A 21,122-nucleotide genomic window follows, 5' to 3' on the forward strand; every position below is an offset into this window, starting at 1 on the left:
CCCTGACATCTGCCTGGAGGAGTGATATGTGCAGGGAGTGTTGAAAGCTTCAGTGAAACAATGTTCAGAGCTTATTCATGGCTGGGGTTAGTGATCACAGTGTGTAGAGGTGACTCATTCTTAGTGATTGAAGAGGAGTGTCTGTTGGAAGATAACTGTTGAGCTGTTGGGTTGTGGGTGCCATTGGTTGTGATGATGTTGCTCTTGGTTGTGGCACGTTGGTGTTCACAATGGTTCCCGTGGGTGGGTTGGCAGTGGTGATGGTTGTTTTGGGTGCCAGCTGGTGATGAACATTGATGGATGGTGGTTGGTTGTTTTGATCTGGAGAGTAGATCCGTGGAATCATGGCAGTTTGTGGTCACTGTTATTCAGAGTTGGGTGCCTGAAGGTGATGCTTATTTGCTGTCGGTAGTTCATCTTTCATTTTTGGTGACAACATCAGCAGTAGTGGTGATGTACTGGTGGTTTTTGGAAAGGGTATTGTTGGTTGCTGCTTCGGTGGTAGTTGGCTGGGTGGTTGCGGATGGCTAGTATTGTGATCTTGGCGGTTAGTTAGTATGAGTTGCTGGTGTTAGTGATGGTGGTGGTGGGGGACGGTAGGGACATTGGTAGCAGAATCAATCGTCATTTCGTTTGATGTTGGTTGATGGTACTGCCATTGGGGTTATCAGCATTTTGTTTGACTTTAGTGGGGGTGGGGTGGGGTAAAAGATGCAATTTGTTTTCCGTGGGTGGTGATGGTGGAGACGTGAGGGCAATAATGGTTGTTTTTAAAGTACAGACATGAGCCGAAAGGTCCCAGGTTTGATTCTGGTCAAGGGCATGTGCCTTGGTTGTGGGCACCTCCCTGGTAGGGGATGTGCATGAGGCAGCTGGTCAATGTTTTCTCTCTCATCAATGTTCCTAACTCTCTATCCCTCGCTCTTTCTCTCTGTAAAAAATCAATAAAATATATTTTAAAAACATAAATAAAGTACAGACATGAAATAGAGAGACCAGTGAGGCTGCTTGATGCAGGGGCAGTGCCCACGGGAGGCTGGGAGAGTTGGGAGGAAGTACTCTGGAAGGACAAGGGTCCCCGCATGATGGAGACTGGCCTCTGGCTGGGATAGAAGGAAACTGAGGGCTCTTCCCAAGAGGAGGGGAGACCCTGGGAGCCGTTGGAGGAGAGAATGTTGTTTGCACAATTGTAGGAACAGAGGGTGTGACCCCAGAACCCTACTGCGTTGGGGGAGGGCAGGACACGAAGGCACCAGGGGGCACAGGAGGGGCCAAGGCAGGGCCCGGGCTGGGCTGTCTCAGCAGCCACAGCAGCTTCACACCTCCTCCTGGTTGGCAACCACAGCTTGCAGGACCCCAGCAAGGAAGGAAGTGGCTGTTTTGTTGCTCCCTCCAGGCTGGGGCTCTGCTCATCACCACGCAGGGAAGCCAGAGCAGTTGGGGCAATTGCAAAAGCTCCCTCATCTAGCCCTTCCTCCTGGCCCTGTGCCCGTGCCTGTGGGACTGGCCAACTTGAGGCAGCTGCTGGCAATGGTGAGGAAAGCCATCAGCAAGCACACATAGCCACCTCCCATCGAAGCAGCAGTCAACAATGCCCCTCTCACAAACCATTTCCTCTTTACATACTTTGCCTCCTTGGATCTGCACGACAACTGCCCTGGAAGGTCTATGGCCCATTTTCCAAGTGAGGAAACTGAGGTCGGGGGATTAGGCAAGCTGTCGTATAACCCAAAAGTGCAGAGGATTTCAACTCGTGACTCCCAAGGTCACATTTTTTAAACAACCGACTTAACCCCGAACCTCCTCCTATAAACCCGGGAGGGGTGCAGACCCCACACACCCCAGGCTGCCCGTCCCTACCTCATTTGGACTGGACTCTGTTCCAGTGAAACTAGGATCCTGGCGTCCCACACATAGCCAAGGCCTTCCTGGCCTCTGGCTCCGTGCCACCCCACCTATTCTGCCTGGGAAGTTCATGTTGCAAGAACTGCCTCCTGTAGGAAGCCCTTACTGATCACCCCATCTCTCCTCATGACCAACTGAGGTGCGCCCACAGTCTCCCCTGGGCAACTCACTTCACCCGCTCAGGGTACACTGAGTCCCCGAGGCCTAGTGCCACCTACCTATGTGCACAGCAGGGGCTCAGGAAGGGTGTTTACTATAGGGCTCCTATGCCATCACCCTGGTCATAAACAGCCTGCCCTCCTCTGGCACCAGAGAAGCCCCACCCCCATGCCCTCTGCCTTCGGTTGGGGGAACCTCTTTGAAGAGCTGAAGTAAGAAGCTACCTTCCCCTTCCCACCCCAGCCACTTCGGGCCCCTGTCTGTCTTTCACAAGAACCCCAGCAGGTTGAGTCATAGTTGGCTTGTGGTCAACTGCAACCACAATCTCTTCATTGCACCCCTCATCCCAAGGAAGAGACTCAGGAACAAACAGTTTCAGCTTGAACCATGGAGACTTGAGGGGCGCAGAGAGAGGGATGCCCATGACACTGGGCGGGGGGCAATCTCATTGTTATGGTGCTTCATTCATCCATTCACTCATTCAACAAGTATATGTGGACCAGCTCCTATATCTCTTGTCAAAGACCAATCGTTTCCACTCAATGCTCTTTGGGCACCCCAATGAGTCTGTTCTCTGTGCTAGCTCGTTTACTCCTCTCATAAAACCCAGGCAGGAAGTGGATTATGGAATTCATTTTACCAATGAGGCTGGGAGAGGTAAAGTGGCTTCCTGGAGTCACATAGTCAGTCAACTGTCAGACCAGGCCTCACACCCAGCTGGCCCCATGCCAAAAGTCTTGAGTGTCCTCTCACACATTGTGCCCACTTGAGCAAAACCCTCTCTTCATCTACTGCTAACAACCCATAGATTTTGAGATTGCGTGGCGTGAGGAGTGGATCTGGGAGTCCGGGTTCCTGGGGCAGGACAGAGGGAGAGATGGCAAGGGCTGAAAGAGGCAGAGGGCCACTCCGTCAGGTGGGGAAGTTGGGGAGAGGGACAGGAAGAGGAACCAAGTCGTCAGAGCCGGGAAAGCCAGTCAGACACACCAGCCTTTCGGACGCTGACCTCAGAGAAAGGAAGTGGCTCTGAGTGTCATCTGTGCCTGAGGGGCCCAGGAGCCCGGAGACCGGGCTGACCCCAAAGGGGAAACCTTGGACAGGACCCTGCCCCATCCTCATCTGACCCAAAGCTCCAACCCTAGCCACCTCTGACCCAGGCTAGATGAAGGGACAACAGCCTTGCTCATCTCATCCAGGTCTCTCTCTCTGCTATAGCTTTCTCCTCTGCAAAGAGGACCTAATCATAGTACTGACCTCAGCGTCTATTGAGAGAATTAAATGAGGTAATTCACAGAAAAGGCTTAGACCAGAGTCTATTATAGCACAGAATAAGTGCTCCGGAGGTGGTAACTATTGTTACTATTCTTTTTTAAATATATTTTTATTAATTTCAGAGAGGAAGGGAGGGGGAGAGAGCGATAGAAACATCAATGATGAGAGAGAATCATTGATCAGCTGCCTGCCTCTTGCACGCCCCACACTGGGGATCAAAACCTCATGTGCCCTGACCATGAGATTCAAACCGTGACCTCCTGGTTCATAGGTCAGTGCTCAACCGCTGAGCCACGCCAGCCGAGTTATTGCTATTCTTGTAGTCAGTTACCACCCAAGATCCCTCTGAGAGAGAATCCACTTCCTGTTTCCCCTGCAATCCCCACCCACCACATCCCTACCCACTGCCACTCCTGCCCCACCAGGACCAACACACTGGCCTCCCCATCTTGCAAACAGGAAGCATGCTCCCCTGACCCCATCTCTCCCCAAGCCTCTCTTCCTCTTCCCCTTCTCAGCCAGACTGTCCCAGAGCATCCTTGATCCCTTTCTGCAGCTCCTGACCTCCCAGTCTGAATTCTGACCCCGAGGTCCCCAACGCTCTCCACGGGGTCCCTCTCAGTCTCTCGTGAGCAAGCGTGCTGCTCTTCGGGAGCTCGGGGTGCCATCAATGGCTCCCAGCTTCTTCCACCCAGCCCTGGTCACCTGAAGGCTGCCGCTAGTCCTGACAGGCCCTGGAAGCCCTGAAATAAAATTCACAGTGAAACACACCAAGTACCATTGTTTCAAAAATAACTAACTAGTTAACTGCCGTGACATCTTGAATTTAATTAAAAAGGTCCGTCGCTTGGCCGGGACCGGTTTAGCTCAATGAATAGAGCGTCGGCTTGGGGACTGAAGGGACCCGGGTTCGATTCCGGTCAAGGGCATGTACCTTGGTTGGGGGCATATCCCCAGTAGGGGGTGTGCAAGAGGCAACTGATCGATGACTCTCTCTCATCAATGTTTCTAACTCTCTATCTCTCTCCCTTCCTCTCTGTACAAAATCAATAAAATATATTTAAAAAAAAAAAAAAAAGGTCCGCCGCTTGTGTCTATAGACGCTTACGGGGACAAATGGAGGAGAAAGTAATTCATAATGAAACATGTGCATGAATATGAAAGTGCATGCCCTCGCCTGCTTGGCTCAGTGGACAGAGCATCGACCTGCGGACTGGGTTGCGGGCTCAATCCCCAGTAGGGGCATGCAGGAGGCAGCCAATGCATGATTCTCTCCCATCATTGATGTTTCTATCTCTCTCTCCTTCTCCCTTCCTCTTTGAAATCAATAAAAAATATATATGTTTAAAAAGAAAAAGAAAAAGAAAGAAAGTGCTCGGGCCAGTGGATCAACAAATGTAAATCTGGCCGAAACCAGTTTGGCTCAGTGGACAGAGTGTCGGCCTACGGACTGCAAGGTCCCAGGTTCGATTCTAGTCAAGGGCATGTACCTTGGTTGCGGGTACATCCCAAGTGGGGGACGTACAGGAGGCAGCTGATCGATGTTTCTCTCCCATCGATGTTTCTAACTTTCTATCCCTCTCCCTTCCTCTCTGTGAAAAATCAATAAAATATTTTTTTTAAATGTAAATCTGGCACCGGTGGCCCCTTAAAATGCCTCCATCCCTGTGACAAAAATGCCCTAGTGATTCATAAAGTGTCTCCAGAGAGAACGTGGCCCTGCTGAGAACTCTCCGAGCCACAAACATTCAGGTCCAATCTCCTTCGCTCGGCGTTAGAGGCTCTTCGGTCCCCTGCATTCGTCCACGCTCGCCCTCGTTTCTCCGCACATTCATTCAAACAAGCCCTGAGGCCTTGTGGAGCCAGGCCTGGCGTGAGCCCCTCAGCTCAGGAGCTCACGCACCAGGAGGTCAGGTCCATGTGTGGGATGTCCAAAACGTGTATGGAGCCATGGTGAGGGAGTCCAGAGGGCTGTGGGCTCCAGAGGGAGCACCTGACCTGACCTGGGTTCAGAGAGGTCTTCTCGGAGGAGGCATCCCCTGAACCACATCAGAAGGGATGGTTGGCATTCACCAGACAGGAAGAGTGTCTGAGCAGAGGGCTCAGCATCTGCAAAGGCTCAGAGGCAACTCAGTAAAGAGCTGAAAGGGTTCCTCCTGAAGGACTAAGTCACTAGCACATAGTAGGTGCTCAAAGATGCTTTGTGGAACGGATGGACGGGGCGGTGAGGGGAAGCCACAGACAGGAGAAAAAGCAGAGAGGAGAGATCAGATTTGCCATGTGAGAAACCCACTCTGACTACTCAGACTGGAAGCAGGTTGAGGAGGTCGAGCCCCACACTCCCTCCTCTGTGGTCCGTCCCAGCCTCACATCTGTACCTTTGCCTGCGTGGTTCCCTCTGCCTGGTACACCCTCCACCTGCTCGTGATCAAAGCCTTTCTCAAACCCTCAAGTCCCAGCTCAAACATCGTGTGGGTCCGGGTGTAGACGCCAGAGCCTGCTGGACCCAGACTCAAACCCCACACACACCCTTGGAAACAATTTAGCCGTGTCCTGAGTCAAGTGCCAAGCCCCTCACTCCCCAAGCCTCCGTTCCCCCACCACCACCTACACCCCGACACTATAACATGGTTGGTAATGCTGGCGACACCCCTGCCCAGAGTCAGGCACGCTGCAGGTGCTCAGTGAATGCGAGCTCTGTCGTGGGCCCTCTGCCTCGGCCCATCCTCACAGCCACTCAGGCCGGGGGAGAGCACCAGCCCCACTCTCTCTCCAGAGCAGTTCATCCTCCATCCACCCTTGGGATGAGCCGGTCCTCCCATCCCATGGATGAGGCCACAGCGGCTCACAGCAGAGGTAGGCCACCCACCCAGGACCGGAGCCTAGGTCTGCCCACACAGACAGCTGGACGGGTTTAATGTGTGTGGGCATTCCCTGACCAGCTCCTCTCTGCTGTTAGTGTGGCCAGATTCTGAACGTGCACACCCCCTACACACACTCAGGAACTTTCTGTGGCTCCCTAGTGCCCCTGGGGGGGGGGGGTTGGCTTCTCATTCGCCTCTGCCCTATAGTTGTCCACACTGACCCTCCTGCGTGACCTCTCTGCCCACCACCCTGTCTCCATTCCCTGGAATCTGCCCTCCAAGTGCTGGTCATCTTTGAAGACTTGACTTGGCTTCTCAGCATCCTTTGCTCTCGGGGCCTTCCTCTGACATTGGGGTTCTTTCTTCGTCTCATCCCTTGTATATTCAATAGGGCCTCCTTGCCGGGGCTGAGAAAGGCCTCCGTCCCAGTTCTGGCCCTCCAGGAGCCCTGGTCTGGGGGAGGGGCTCCGGGAGGAGGGACATGTTACCGGAGCATGTGTGTACCAGACAGGGGAGCGCCATGCCAGCTTCACTCCTCTGTCTCCCAGACTTCCCCACGGCAGGGGGCACTGAGCAGAGGCAGAGTGGGCCCAAGAGAGCCCGTGGGTCTAAGTGACTAAGGCGCTGATGAGCTCAATTGGGCTAAACGTAGAGAACATTCCTGGAAGGCTTCCTGGAGGAGAGCTTTTGAAGGAAGCCTGTATCCGAATCTCCTCCTTGGCCCTCAGGACGGTGTCAACTGTTGAAAACCTGAGGGAGGAAATGAGAAGGGAGCGTGGGGGCCTGGGAAGGTGGGAGACTTACTAAGGATGGAGAAGATGGAGGCGGGGCAGCGGGAAGGCTGTGGGAGCTGAGGGGCAGGGGCACAGCTCAGAACAGAGGGTAGAGGTCACAGCGGAGCACCATCTCAGAGGAACGCACTGGTACGCATGACCACGAGAGAGGAGCTGTGGGGTGGCAGGAAGAAGGCGATCTCGAGGTGGAAGGGGTGGGAGCGGGACAAATGCCGCAGAGAAAACAGGACTGGGCTTGAGGAAGGGGGAGAGGAGGCTGAGAGGGCTGTGGGAGGGAGGAGTTGTCATTCTTCCCGGCCTCCTCCTGGGGGGCAGGGAGCCTGGACTGGACCTCGCCCACCTCTCCTGGTGTGAGCTGGGGAGGAGGGGAGGCACAGGTGAGCCAGGCGGGGCGCTGAGGCACCAGCCCCCACTTCCCACACCCCTCCCCTGGCCCTAGCTCATACCCGCCCCATGCCTCCACCCAGGGCAGCAAGGAGCGCTTCCACTGGCAGAGCCACAACGTGAAGCAGAGCGGTGTGGACGACATGGTGCTGCTGCCGCAGATCTCCGAGGACGCCATCGTGAACAACCTCCGAAAGCGCTTCATGGATGACTACATCTTCGTACCCGGGGCCGCGGGCGGGGCCGCGGGCACATGAGGGACAGAGGAACCGGAGGATGGCTGGGCGGGGGGTGTGGGATGGTGGCCGCTGGACGCAGGGAAGGAGGGCAGAGGGGATTCGGCACCACATTCAGATGCCTGAGCAAATGAATGGAGGGAGGGGTGGGCAGCGAGAGCGTTGGGTGGTAGGACACGGGACAGATGGAGTGACAGCAGGGCTCTGCTTGGGGGCAAGGGCTGTGTCGCCCACTTCTCCTCTGTCTTGGGGTAGCTCAGCTACAACATACCCCATCTCTCCCATCCTGGACCCAGCTCTGTTTTTTCCTAAGAGGCCAAGGACCCATCTGAGTATCTCCATCTCGTCCTCTGAGCAGTGGGGCCCTGGGCGGCCCTGGGGGGCGGGGAGGTTGAGGGGACAGGGTCCATGAGAGACAAAGCATGCCCGGACACTGCATGGCCCTTAACCACCCCGCAGACCTACATTGGCTCCGTGCTCATCTCTGTAAATCCCTTCAAGCAGATGCCCTACTTCACCGATCGTGAGATCGACCTCTACCAGGGCGCGGTGAGACCACGGCTGGGGGCGGGGGCGGGGGCCCCACAGTCCCCGGGGCCCTGGCTCTTAGTCTGGGGCTGAGATCTGCCTCCCCCACAGGCCCAGTACGAGAATCCCCCACATATCTATGCCCTCACCGACAACATGTATCGGAACATGCTCATCGACTGTGAAAACCAGTGTGTCATCATCAGGTAGGGAAAGGGGTCCCGGACTCTCCCCAGGCCCTGCCCAAACAGCATCACCACGGGGAGGGGGGGGGGGGGCAGATTTACTGGGAACCCGGATCCAAACAGAACCTTGCTGTCCCTGTCTGTCGCCTCCTGCTTTCCTTTCCCTGTCACCTCTGACCCATGACACATTTTATTTATTAGTTCTGTTACTGCCCATCTTTCCTCTCTAGATGTCAGCTCCAGCAGGGCAGGGATTTGTATCCATCTTGTTCATTATTGTATCCCTAGTGCCCGGAATAGTCCCTTGAGCACAGTCAGGGATGGATGAATGGATGGACGGACGGACGGACGGATGGATGGATGGGTGGATGGGTGGGTGGATGGATGGATAGATGGATGGATGGATGGGTGGGTGGATGGACCATCAGGCACTAAAAAGGGCACCTCCCCCACCCCCACCCCTACCCCTGGCCTCTGACCATTGCTTGCCTCACCCATCCACAGCGGAGAAAGTGGAGCTGGGAAGACAGTGGCAGCCAAATACATCATGGGCTATATCTCCAAAGTGTCTGGCGGGGGCGAGAAGGTCCAGGTGAGGCAAAGACAGAAAAAGGGACAGGTTCCCTCCCGCTCCGCGGCTTGTTATCCCTCCGCACCGGCCTCAGCCTGACCCCGCCCCTCCTGCCTCTGTCCGCAGCACGTGAAGGACATCATCCTGCAGTCCAACCCGCTGCTCGAGGCCTTCGGCAACGCCAAGACCGTGCGCAACAACAACTCCAGTCGCTTTGTGAGTCCACAGCCCTGCTCTGGGAGCAGCCCTGGCCTCCACACTGACACACACACACACACACACACACACACACACACACACACACACACACAAATACACACACCTCTACCTGCATTCCCAAGATCACAAGAAATACCTCTACTCCTGGATGGGACACTCACCACCTGCTTAGTGTCCATTGGAAAAGAGTCCCCCATGGACAGAACATGGCATGTCTGTGTCGCATTCTTAAATGCTCCCCTGGCTACAACCCTGCCATGTCTGTTCCTAGTCCCATTTCAGGCCCAAGTTACCCCTTCCTTCATCCTTCTTTCAAGGAATGGTTCTTGGGCTCCTTGTTTGTGTCAGGTGCTATGCTGGGCCTAATGGAAGACAGACAAGGTCAACAGGTCTGGATTATGATCCTGGTTCTGTCACTGTTTAGAGATGAGTCTCCTCTGTTTTCTCATCCACAATGTGGGAATGATATTGAAATCCATCTCACAGACCTCAACGATTTCATTACAATGCCTGCTTACACATGGGAATGACTTAATAAATTCCATACACTGATAACATTATTATTTCCCAAAATATTATTAGTTATATTTTTATTTTCTAATATATATAATGTAGTTATAGTTTAAGTATTTTCCCAATATTTTATTGTTAAAATTTCAAATACACAGGAAAGTAGGAAGAATAATAAAGTGAACACCTGTATCATTAACATTTCATTATATTTACTTTATTATATCTCCGTCCATCTTTTCTTTTTGATGCACTATAAAGCAAGCTGCTGACACCATGCCTCTCCTGCAAACACTGCAGCGTGCAGATCATTAAGTATAGTGCATATAAATGTGCACCTCTCTTTTATTTATTTTAAAGTTAAATTTGCAGTAAAACACATAAATCTAAAATTGGTTGAAATGCATGCACTATGCAACCCCAACCCCTACCAACATACAGAGAACCATGTGGTTCCAGGAGTTCCCTCTTGTCCCTTTCTAGTCAATGTCTGCTTCACGCTGCTCCAGAAGCAGCCCCTGCCCGGATTTTTTTCACCATAGATCAGTCTTAGCGTTCTAGAACTTCATTTAAATGGAATCACACAGTATTGTTTTCAAATTACCGATACACCACAAAACATGGACAAATCTCAACATACATTTTATTTTATACTAGAGGCCCAGCACATGAATTCGTGCATGGGTGGGGTCTGGCCGGCCCACACTTATGGGAGCCCATCAGGCCAGGCCAACGATGGAGAGGGGCCGTGGGCGGTTAGTGGGGAGGCGGGGAGAGGGCTGAGGTGATGGAGGCCCAGATCAGGCTGGTTGGCTGCTGCAGTGCATGTCATAGCCACCGGTTGTCTGGTCATTCCGCCATTTTGGTCGCTGGGGTGGGTGAGGGAAGCCATTCTGGTCGCTGGGCTTTTATATATGTAGATACTTTTGTGGTACAATAGAGTAAGTATAATCATATACTTACATATACTACAGGCATTTGTGCAGTATGATGCTGTGATTTGTATTGCTATCAGGTGGAGGTGGCAGAAAGGACAGGTAATGAAGCTTGTTTGCCCTCCAACCTCTGGCCAGAGAAGAACCCAGATGGTGTCAGAGACCAAAAAAGGGTCGGGTGGAGTCCCTGCTGTGGGTTCAGGGACAGCATGTGGGAGACACTCGGGATCATTGGGGCCAGTAGTGTCCCACGGAGACTTGAGGCCTCTGTGTTGTGGAACTGGGAACTGGTCAGTAAATGTGATACTTCCGTGTGCCAGGCACAGGGCAGACGCCCTGTGTGGTGGCTTGAATCAACAGAGAGGGAGGGAAGGGCGCTCCTGGCCCAGGAAGGGCTTCAGCAAAGGCTGGAGAGGAGCTGGGGGAAAGACAAGCAGTGCGTACGTAGGAGGTGGGAGGTGGGAGGTGGGAGAGGAAAGCAAGCTGAAGCCACGTGGATGAGAGAGGAAAGAGGCCAGGCTCCTAAGACCCTGCCCGGTCCTCCCCGCGCCTGTACTTCCAGGGGAACTGACACGGTTCCCTCACATTCAGGGCAAGTACTTTGAGATTCAGTTCAGCCGTGGCGGGGAGCCAGATGGGGGCAAGATCTCCAACTTCCTGCTGGAGAAGTCCCGCGTGGTCATGCAGAATGAAAATGAGAGGAACTTCCACATCTACTACCAGGTGCAAGCAGGGGGAGCCCCACCTGGAGCTTGGGGGTGGCCAAGGGATAGCAGCGGGGCCTGGGGGACCAGCCGGCCCGTGCAGGGCCTGTGCGTGAGCATCACTCCCCCTCCAGCTGCTGGAAGGAGCCTCCCAGGAGCAGCGGCAGAACCTGGGGCTCATGACCCCCGACTACTATTACTACCTCAGCCAATCAGACACCTACAAGGTGGACGGCACGGACGACAGGAGCGACTTCAGTGAGACTGTGGTGAGCACCAATGGCCACTCCAGCCCTGGCATCCTCTGATGTTACAAGTCGGGACACTGAGACCCCGAGGAGGGTAGGGACTTGCTCAAGGGCACCCAGCGAGCGGGTGAAAGAGGTAAAACGGGGATCCGGGTGTCCTGACGGAGTCCGTGCTGTGACCCGGGGGGCGGGGTGAAGGTCGGGATTGGTGGCACAGGGCCTGTGTCCGTGATGCCCACAGAGCGCCATGCAGGTCATCGGCATCCCACCCAACGTCCAGCAGCTGGTCCTGCAGCTCGTGGCGGGGATCTTGCACTTGGGAAACATCAGCTTCTGTGAAGATGGGAATTACGCCAGGGTGGAGAGCGTGGACCGTGAGTTTGGGTGCTGGGGAGCTTGGAGAGCCGGCGTGTGCGTGTGTGTGTGTGTGTGTGTGTGTGTGTGTGTGTGAATACTTCCTCCTACTTCGGCCCCCAGGGGGGTGGGGACCTGTGAGGACAGTTTCAGTGTCACTGGGCGAAACAGGGAGAGACAGAAGCATTGAAAGAGGCAGAGCCTGGCCGAGACCGGTTTGGCTCAATGGATAGAGCGTCGGCTTGGGGACTGAAAGGTCCCGGGTTCGATTCTGGTCAAGGGCATGTACCTTGGTTGCGGGCATATCCCCAGGAGGGGGTGTGCAAGAGGCAGCTGATCGATGACTCTCTCTCATCGATGTTTCTAACTCTCTATCTCTCTCCCTTCCTCTCTGTACAAAACCAATAAAATATATTTATAAAAAAAAAAAAAAAAAAGAAAGAGGCAGAGCCTGACCAGCTGCCCCCTCCCCCACCCTGCAGTCCTGGCCTTCCCTGCCTACCTGCTGGGCATCGACAGTGGGCGGCTACAAGAGAAGCTGACCAGCCGCAAGATGGACAGCCGCTGGGGTGGGCGCAGCGAGTCCATCGATGTGACCCTGAACGTGGAACAGGCAACCTACACCCGCGATGCTCTAGCCAAGGGGCTGTACTCCCGTCTCTTTGACTTCCTCGTGGAGGCAAGTGGGGAGGGGAGGGCCCAGGGGGTGGGAGAGGCAGGCCTGGCCATCACAACCCCACCCACTGCTGCCGCCGGACACAGAAGCAGGGCCAGGTGGTGGCCACCTGGGGACTGAAGGGCTCCCTCTGGCTTGGCACGGAGCTCAGACCCGGGCTGGGAGGGGCTGCGGTGACGAAGACAGGTAGGTGCCTTCGAGAGCCCAGAGGAGGACTGTCTGGAGGACCAAGTGGTGGACTGGTGGGGGCAACGGGGATGGATGTGTCAAGGTAACGAACAATGACAGCAGTAGCTAACATTATGTAACACCTAATGTGTACCCTTGACTCTTGTAACTGTTTTACAGGTAGTTTACACTGAGAGGCCAGATTATTATGATCTCTGAACACATAATAACCTGGCCTCTCAGTATACATATATTAGAGGCCCTGTGCATTAATTCGTGAATGGTTGGGGTGCGGCCAGCCTTGCCAGGGCGAGGGGACATGGATGGTTGGCCGGCCTGCCTGCTGGTCAAACTCCTGGTCGAGGGGACGATTTTCATATTAGCCTTTTATTATATAGGATATACACTGAGTGGCCAGATTATTATGTGTTCAGAGAGCATAATAATATGGCCACTCAGTGTATTTGTCTTAGGAAAAGAAATATAAAATACTTATTATTCACCCATTTTAAAGATGAGAAAATAGAGAGGCAGAGTTTTCAAGGGGCAGAGCCAGCTCCGCAGGTGGGAACCCGATGCTCTAACACCTGGGTTCCTCGTAGGGGTGGCTGATGGGGGCGTGCACAGAGCGGTGGAGGCAGGAGGAAAACCGGTGACGTGACTAAGAGCCTAACAAGAGAGTGGTGGGCTGGCACTTACCTCCCGTCCCTCCCACTCACAGGCCATCAACCGAGCCATGCAGAAGCCCCAGGAGGAGTACAGCATCGGCGTGCTGGACATCTACGGCTTCGAGATCTTCCAGGTCTGGTCTCCGCTCCCAGTAACACACCTGTCCCAGCGGCCTGGGCGTCCAGCGCCGGCCCCTAAAGCAAGCGCTGTCTTCCTCCCTCACAGAAAAACGGCTTTGAGCAATTCTGCATCAACTTCGTCAATGAGAAGCTACAGCAGATCTTCATCGAACTCACCCTGAAGGCCGAGCAGGTGAGCAGGAGCAGCCGATTGGCCAGGAACCTGGGCTGGAGGCGGGACCATGAGCATCGCTGAACACCCAGCAGACACCCCAGTCCTCGATTTCCATCTCTCTCTACTGACCCTTCCGGGCTCCACCTTGAGATTCCCTTCGGGAGAGGCTTTCCACCTCTGACGTTTTGAGAAGTGCTGGGGAACAACCTCTTTGTTCGTTCCTTCAGCAATTATTTATTGAGCACCTACTGCATGCCAGGCTCTGTGTACAGTACCAGGGAGGCCACCACAAACAGGACAAACAAAAACTCCTGGTGTTCTCATTCTTCCCATCGCAGAGGCAGAGTCTCACACAAGCATTCAGGGCAGAGACCAGGAAAGGAGTGAGGCAGGGAGAATTTTTTTATTTTAATTTTTTTAACCCTTTGCACTCCGAACCGTTCTGGACATTGGCTACCAGCTACTTGACGCTGCTTTGCGGCGGACACGTGCGTTGAATTAACTCAATTCCCCGTAATCACTAATAAACTGCAATGTCCCCCCTGAGAGGGGACATCTGAGTGATATGCTAGAATTCCGATGTCCCCTGAGAGGGGACAGCGGAGTGCAAAGGGTTAAATATATTTTATTGATTTTTTACAGAAAGGAAGAGAGAGGAATAGAGAGCCAGAAACATCGATGAGAGAGAAACACCGATCAGCTGCCTCCTGCACACCCCCCACTGGGGATGCGCTCGCAACCCAAGGCATATGCCCTTGACCAGAACTGAACCTGGGACCCCTCAGTTCGCAGGCCAATGCTCTATCCACTGAGCCAAACCGGCTCTGGTAGGGAGAGTTTTTTTTTTAAATTGATTTTAGAGGAGAAGCAAGGGAAAAAGAAATATCAATGGTAGAGAGATGCATTGATTGGTTGCCTCCCACATGCCAGACTGGAGATCAAACCCGCAACTTAGGTATGTGCCCTGACTGGGAATCAAACCTGCAACCTTCCAACGCACAGGATGATGCTCCAACCATCTGAGCCACCCTGGCCAGGGCAAGAGAGGTTTTTTTAAAGCCCCGGTGAGGTGTGTGAATGAGCAGGTTACACTAGGCCAGTGGTCGGCAAACTCATCAGTCAACAGAGCCAAATATCAACAGTACAACGATTGGAATTTCTTTTGAGAGCCACATTTTTTAAACTTAAACTTCTTCTAATACCACTTCTTCAAAATAGACTCGCCCAGGCCGTGGTATTTTGTGGAAGAGCCACACTCAACGGGCCAAAGAGCCCCATGTGGCTCGCGAGCCGAGGTTTGCCAGCCACAGCACTAAGGCAACTGGGCTCAGTTCTCCTGGACCCCAGGCAGCTTCACAGAGCAGACCTCAGGCTGGCACTGGGAGGGACAAGGAGCTGGGTGTCTCTCGACCAGCTCCTGTCTCTGATGGAGGGCTGCCCGGTGACACTTCCGGCCTGCTCCATGCAAGGCAATGGATTGGCTATGGGAGACAGTCCTTTTTTAAAATATATATATTTTATTCATTTTTTACAGAGAGGAAAAGAGAGGGATAGAGAGTTAGAAACATCGATAAGAGAGAATCATCAATCAGCTGCCTCTTGCACAGTCCCTACTGAGGATGTGCCTGCAACCTAGGTGCATGCCCTTGACCGGAATCGAACCCGGGACCTTTCAGTCCATAGGCCAACGCTCTATCCACTGAGCTAAACCAGTTTCAGCAGGGAGAGAGTCCTAACGGATGAGATTGTAGGGGAAATTTGGAGGGAGAACCTGACCCATTTTCTTTTCTTTTTCTTTTTCTTTTTCAACAAAAGGGAAACTTTATTGAGGCCCAAAGGCCAGAGAATTCAGGCAAGAGATTGCCCTGCGGGCAAGGAGGTGGTGGAGGGCCCTGTTTGGCCTCCTTCTTGGGGCACAGACTTTGGTGTGGCCCCACTTCTTGCAGCAGTTGACAGCGAGGGGTGCGGGTGGGCAGAACACTTTCCAAGGTCATCCTGTCTCAGGGGACGGAGTTCTGGGGGAGCCTGCAGAGGCAGGGCTCCGGGGTGCAGCCCCCCAGAGGAAGCACCAACGGCCGGTGGACTCTGCCTGGATACTGCAGTCCAAGAGAGTGTGGCCATCCTCCAGCCCTGGGGCCAGCAAACTGCGGCTCGTGAGCCACATGTGGCTCTTTGGCCCCTTGAGTGTGGCTCTTCCACCAAATACCACAGCCTGGGCGAGTTTATTTTGAAGAAGTGGCGTTAGAAGAAGTTTAAGTTTAAAACATGTGGCTCTCAAAAGAAATTTCAATGGTTGTACTGTTGATATTTGGCTCTGTTGACTAATGAGTTTGCCGACCACTGCTCTAGTCCTTTGGCCACAAAAATCAGACGCTACTAGTCAGGCAGGTTGCTCTTCTTCTCCTTCTTCTTCTTCTTCTTCTTCTTCTTCTTCTTCTTCTTCTTCTTCTTCTTCTTCTTCTTCTTCTTCTTCTTCTTCTTCTTCTTCTTAATATATTTTATTATTGACTTATTAGACTTATTACAGAGAGGAAGGGAGAGAGATAAAGAGTTAGAAACATGGATCAGCTGCCTCTTGCACACCTCCTACTGGGGATGTGCCCGCAACCAAGATACATGTCCTTGACCAGAATCGAACCCGGGACCCCACAGTCTGCAGGCCAACACTCTATCCACTGAGCCAAACTGGTTTCAGCAGGATGCCCTTCTTATCTTGGATTTTCGCTTTGAAATTCTAAATGGTGTCCCGGGGCGAGAAGTCAAGGGTGACGGTCTTGCCATACAGGGTGTCCACGAAGACCCACATCTCTGCCTCGCTGTCAACTGCTGCAAGAAGTGGGGCCACACCAAACCTGTGCCCCAAGATGGAGGTCAAACAGGGCCCCTCCACCTCCTCTTGCCTGCGGGCAACCTCTTGCCTGAATTCTCTGGCCATTGGGCCTCAATAAAGTTTCCCTTTTGTTGAAAAAAAAGAAAAGAAGAGAAAATGGGTCAGGTCCTCCCTCCAAATTTCCCCTACACTCTCACCTGTTAGGACTCTCTCCCTGCTGAAACTGGTTTAGCTCAGTGGGGGAGGCTGCTCAGCCACCTTGAGGAAGAGAAAGAGGGGGGCAGAGCACCCCCTTTCTCCGCCCATCCTGAGCACACATTCTAGAAATACGCACGGCTTTGTCCGGGCACTCAGCCCCATCCCGCCCCCTCTGCCACCCCCAGGAGGAGTACGTCCAGGAGGGCATCCGCTGGACCCCCATCGAGTACTTCAACAACAAGATCGTCTGCGACCTCATTGAAAACAAGCTGGTGAGAGCCCGGCCAGCTTTGCAGGGTCTCCGTGAGCCACGGAGCCACAGGCCCCTCTTCGCCCTGGAGCACAACTGGCACATCCCACCAGCCACCTCCCCCGTCATCCCGCCCACCTGCTCCCCTCTGACTTATTCACTCAACAAACGTCCCCCAGACAGCCCACCAGGGACAGAGGGGTCAGTATGCTCAGGGACAGGTCTCCCACCAGACACCCCCGTCTGGGAAAGGTGAAATGGATCTCTTAAGAGGTCCCTCACCCCCTCCTGCACCCCATGGAGCTTCCACAGCAGCCCCCACACACAGATTTGTGCCCCATCATCTTTTGCTCTGATATTTAGAACGCCGCCCCCCCCCCCCATCCCAGTGGAGGTCCCTATAATGGGATTTGGGCAGAGTGGGGCGAGGCTGGGTGACTGCCCCTCCCCATGACGGCAGAGCCCCCCGGGCATCATGAGTGTCCTGGACGACGTGTGCGCCACCATGCACGCCACGGGTGGGGGCGCCGACCAGACGCTGCTGCAGAAGCTGCAGGGGGCCGTGGGCACCCACGAGCACTTCAACAGCTGGAGCTCCGGCTTCGTCATCCACCACTACGCTGGCAAGGTGCGGCCCGCCTCCCCCTGCCTCCCCTCCACCCCCGCACTGCCCCAGGGGCCCCCAGCGGCACCTCCTCAGGCCCTGGGTGTCCAGGCTGCAGCCTCTCACCCTGCTAACAGGAGCTCCTGGGTTCCCCCATCCAGGCTACCCACCCCTTCTCCAGCCCCACAGACGCCCACTCACTGACCCCAGAAATGGGCCTGAGCCCCCGCCATGCCTTCAGTCAGAACTGATCAAGGCCACAGCCCCCCTCTAATAGGACAGCTCCCCCTCACAGGACAGAAACTCCCTCAAATGACCCTAAATTGGGCAGCAGACCCTCAAACCCCAATCTAAGCTGTAAGACCCACTAGCACCCTGATCCAGGACCCAGCCTACAATCTCTGACCCCAACCAGGAGACCCCAGGCCCACGGTGCAAGCCACAACCTCCGCCATGGGCTTGAGCCCCCCTGCAGGCCCCGCCCCAAGGCCAGAGCAATCCACTGGCCTCCCATCCTGGCCCCGCTGTCCCTCCCCCTCTGACAGAACTGCAGGCTCTCCCGCTGACCTTAGCCTGGGCAGAGACAGCTCCATTCTGTGGTCAGCGTGCTGCAGCCCACCAGTCCCTGAAATGGGCTGGAGTTCCTGGGTCCCCTGAGCCGGGGAATACCCACCACCGCACGGAGAGCCCGCACCTCGGATGGCAGCCCACGAGCCTGGCTGAAATCCCCCGAATCTCCAGCCATTCCTGGAACTTGCCCCTGACACAGCCGCCCGTACCCTCAATTGGCCAAGACTCAGATGCTCTGACTTTTTAACTCTAAATTAAGGAGCAGCACCCAAGCCCACGGACCTTCTCCCCAAGCTGCAGCCTACCCACCCCCAAAGCTGGCCTACACCATCCCCTCCCCTCCTCTCTAACCCAGACTGCAGCTCCAACCCTCCCATTTCACCTGGAACATCAGGTGCCCAGAGACCCCAGGCCCATGCTGCTGCCTCCACCCCCCCTTCTGAGCCACAGCTACTAGCCCCGTTCTCTCACCCCATGACCACCTGGGCTGTAGCCCCGCTCCTGCCCTGGCCTCAGCCCCTCACGCCCCCCATGCCACCGCCCGCCAGGTCTCCTATGACGTCAGCGGTTTTTGTGAGAGGAACCGAGATGTTCTCTTCTCCGACCTCATAGAGCTGATGCAGACCAGTGAGCAGTAAGTGGGGCCATCTGGGCAGAACCGACCCTGGGGATGGGGGAGGCCTTGGGGATCACTCCATGTTCCCCAGAGCTTCCATCACACCACAGACTCCTGACAACAGTAACCCTTCCAGCGCTCCTTCTGCAAACTCCGGCATTGGTGCAGACAGCTTCCCGTCCCTCCACACCTGCATTTTTCTGTACTAACTCATATGGGCCTGTCTCCCTGACCACAGTCGCAAGCTGGGTACCATCTTTGGCTTTTCATACCTCAAAACTGTGTTCAGCTCTGCTGTGAACCGGGCACCATTTGCACTTGAAGGATGGATGACACAGTCAGAGAGCGCAGCTGCTGTCATTGAGCCACGATTGAACTAGGAAAACAGGCAAATGGCATCTAGCACAGACAGTGGTTCTGAAAGGGCTGAAATGGGTTCCTGCTAGCCGCATGGGCCTCGTCGGAGCTGGCTGCAAATGCAGAATCCCAGGCTCCACCCCAGGCAGATGGAGCCAAAATCTGGATTTTATTAATAAGACTCTTACCCTCACCCGCCACCCCGGACCCATGTACAAAACAGAGTTTGAGATTCTCTAGTCTAGAACAGCCACTTTTCAACCTTTCCATCTCATAGCATAGCACACATAAACTGATTACTAAAATTCTGGCACACTAAAAATATATATATATTGCCATTCTGACCAAAAAAAAAAAAAGTATAATTTTTTTTTAATTTAAATTCTTTATTGTTTAAAGTATTACACACACATTGTTCTTTTAGTCCAAGTTTTAGTATGCAATGCATTGTGATTTACAACTGAAGTGATGACCTCTTCCGTAGTTCACTGCAGTGAAAAAAAGTATAATTTTGATTCATTCACACTGGACAGCTATTGCTGTGTTGATGGTTGTCATTTTTTAAAAATATATTTTTATTGATTTCAGAGAGGAAGGGAGAGGGAGATAGAGTTAGAAACATCAAAGAATGAGAGAGAATCACTGATCAGCTGCCTCCTGCAGGCCCCCTACTGGGGATAGAGACTGCAACCTGGACATGTGCCCTTGGCCAGAATCGATCATGGGACCCTTCTGTCCCCAGACCAATGCTTTATCCACTGAGCCAAACCAGCTAGGGCAAGTGGTTGTCATTTTTTAATTTGATAATCTAAGGGAAAAGAGATCAATGCCCCTGACTAGTTAGGTATTGCATGTGTTAACATTTCTTGCAGCACACCAGTTGAAAATCACTGCTCTAACCCTGGCTGGTTTTGCTCAATGGATAGAGCGTCAGTCTGCAGACTGAAGGGTCCCAGGTTCAATTCCAGTCAGGGGCACATATCCGGGTTGCAGGTTCTATCCCCAGTCTGGGCGTGCAGGAGGCAGCCGGTCAATGATTCTCTCTCATTCATTGATGTTTCTAATTCTCTCTCTCCTTTTTCCTTCCTCTCTGAAATCAATAAAAATACAAATTACATTAAAAAAAGAAAATCGCTGCTCTAGAGCAGTGCTGTCCAATACATTCCACATCTAATAGAATTCAAGCTACATATGCAATTTTTAAAAAAATACATATATTTTTATTGTTTTCAGAGAGGAAGGGAGAGGGAGAGATACTCGGTATTTATTAAGCAGTCCACTCATTCTGTGGTCAGAGAAGATCTCGCTGAGAAGATGAGAGAGGGAGCCTGATGTTGCAAAGTGCATTTAACTGACCCCTGCTGGTGGACACTCAGCCTGCGTCCATCTCTGACAAACACGAACAGGGTACCTGCTCCATGCAATCCTGTGTGTGTAAATCGGGTCCTACGAGGCGTCCTGCCCTGCTGCCCAAATGCTGCATCACTGATAGCTTTTCCTACTTCACTTAACGTTTTTCTACTTTACCTGCTACACCAAGTCATGTGTGGTCATGGAAGAAGAAGTGACAGAGCAAATAATCAAGAAACAAAACAAACAAACAAACAAACAAAACCAACCCTCTGACTCTCAACATCTCACCCCCACGTTCAGAAAGGACTATACTTTTCAGCACATCCTCTGGGCCTCAGGCACCCAAACAGCCCCCCTTCTGGGAAATGGCACCCAAGGTCCAGCTGCACCTCCAGCCCCTTCTCTCTCCTTGCCCAGAGCCTTTCTCCGGATGCTCTTCCCCGAGAAGCTGGATGTAGACAAGAAGGGCCGCCCCAGCACCGCTGGCTCCAAGATCAAGGTGAGGCTCAGGGCAGGCCAGGGGGAGCTGGGTGTGCAGGCGTCTGTGTCTGTCTCTCCTGCACCCAGGCCCTCTGCCCCTGTCTCTGGCACACTCTGTCCAGCCGGGTCTTCTTCCAGCTTTGGGGTTAGGAGGCTTGGGCCAGCATCCTCAATGGCCTCTCCTTAAAT

General features: G+C 53.6%; 1 protein-coding gene across 2 annotated transcripts in view; it reads left to right on the forward strand.

The window, feature by feature from the left end:
- The window catches only part of MYO1F (myosin IF), a 47,042-nt gene that overhangs the window by 1,453 nt on the left and 24,467 nt on the right, over positions 1–21,122 (forward strand). For both annotated transcript variants that reach the window (XM_036449923.2, XM_036449921.2), the window contains exons 2-16: positions 7,462–7,599; positions 8,074–8,163; positions 8,254–8,348; positions 8,832–8,919; positions 9,025–9,114; positions 11,154–11,285; positions 11,401–11,535; positions 11,756–11,888; positions 12,351–12,547; positions 13,434–13,514; positions 13,607–13,693; positions 16,889–16,975; positions 17,414–17,581; positions 18,676–18,761; positions 20,871–20,952. In XM_036449923.2, coding sequence (XP_036305816.1) covers positions 7,462–7,599; positions 8,074–8,163; positions 8,254–8,348; positions 8,832–8,919; positions 9,025–9,114; positions 11,154–11,285; positions 11,401–11,535; positions 11,756–11,888; positions 12,351–12,547; positions 13,434–13,514; positions 13,607–13,693; positions 16,889–16,975; positions 17,414–17,581; positions 18,676–18,761; positions 20,871–20,952 — 1,689 coding nt within the window. The remainder of the gene's footprint in view (positions 1–7,461; positions 7,600–8,073; positions 8,164–8,253; positions 8,349–8,831; positions 8,920–9,024; positions 9,115–11,153; positions 11,286–11,400; positions 11,536–11,755; positions 11,889–12,350; positions 12,548–13,433; positions 13,515–13,606; positions 13,694–16,888; positions 16,976–17,413; positions 17,582–18,675; positions 18,762–20,870; positions 20,953–21,122) is intronic.

The sequence above is a fragment of the Pipistrellus kuhlii genome, unplaced genomic scaffold (assembly GCF_014108245.1).
Source record: "Pipistrellus kuhlii isolate mPipKuh1 unplaced genomic scaffold, mPipKuh1.p scaffold_m20_p_21, whole genome shotgun sequence".
Lineage (NCBI taxonomy): Eukaryota > Metazoa > Chordata > Mammalia > Chiroptera > Vespertilionidae > Pipistrellus > Pipistrellus kuhlii.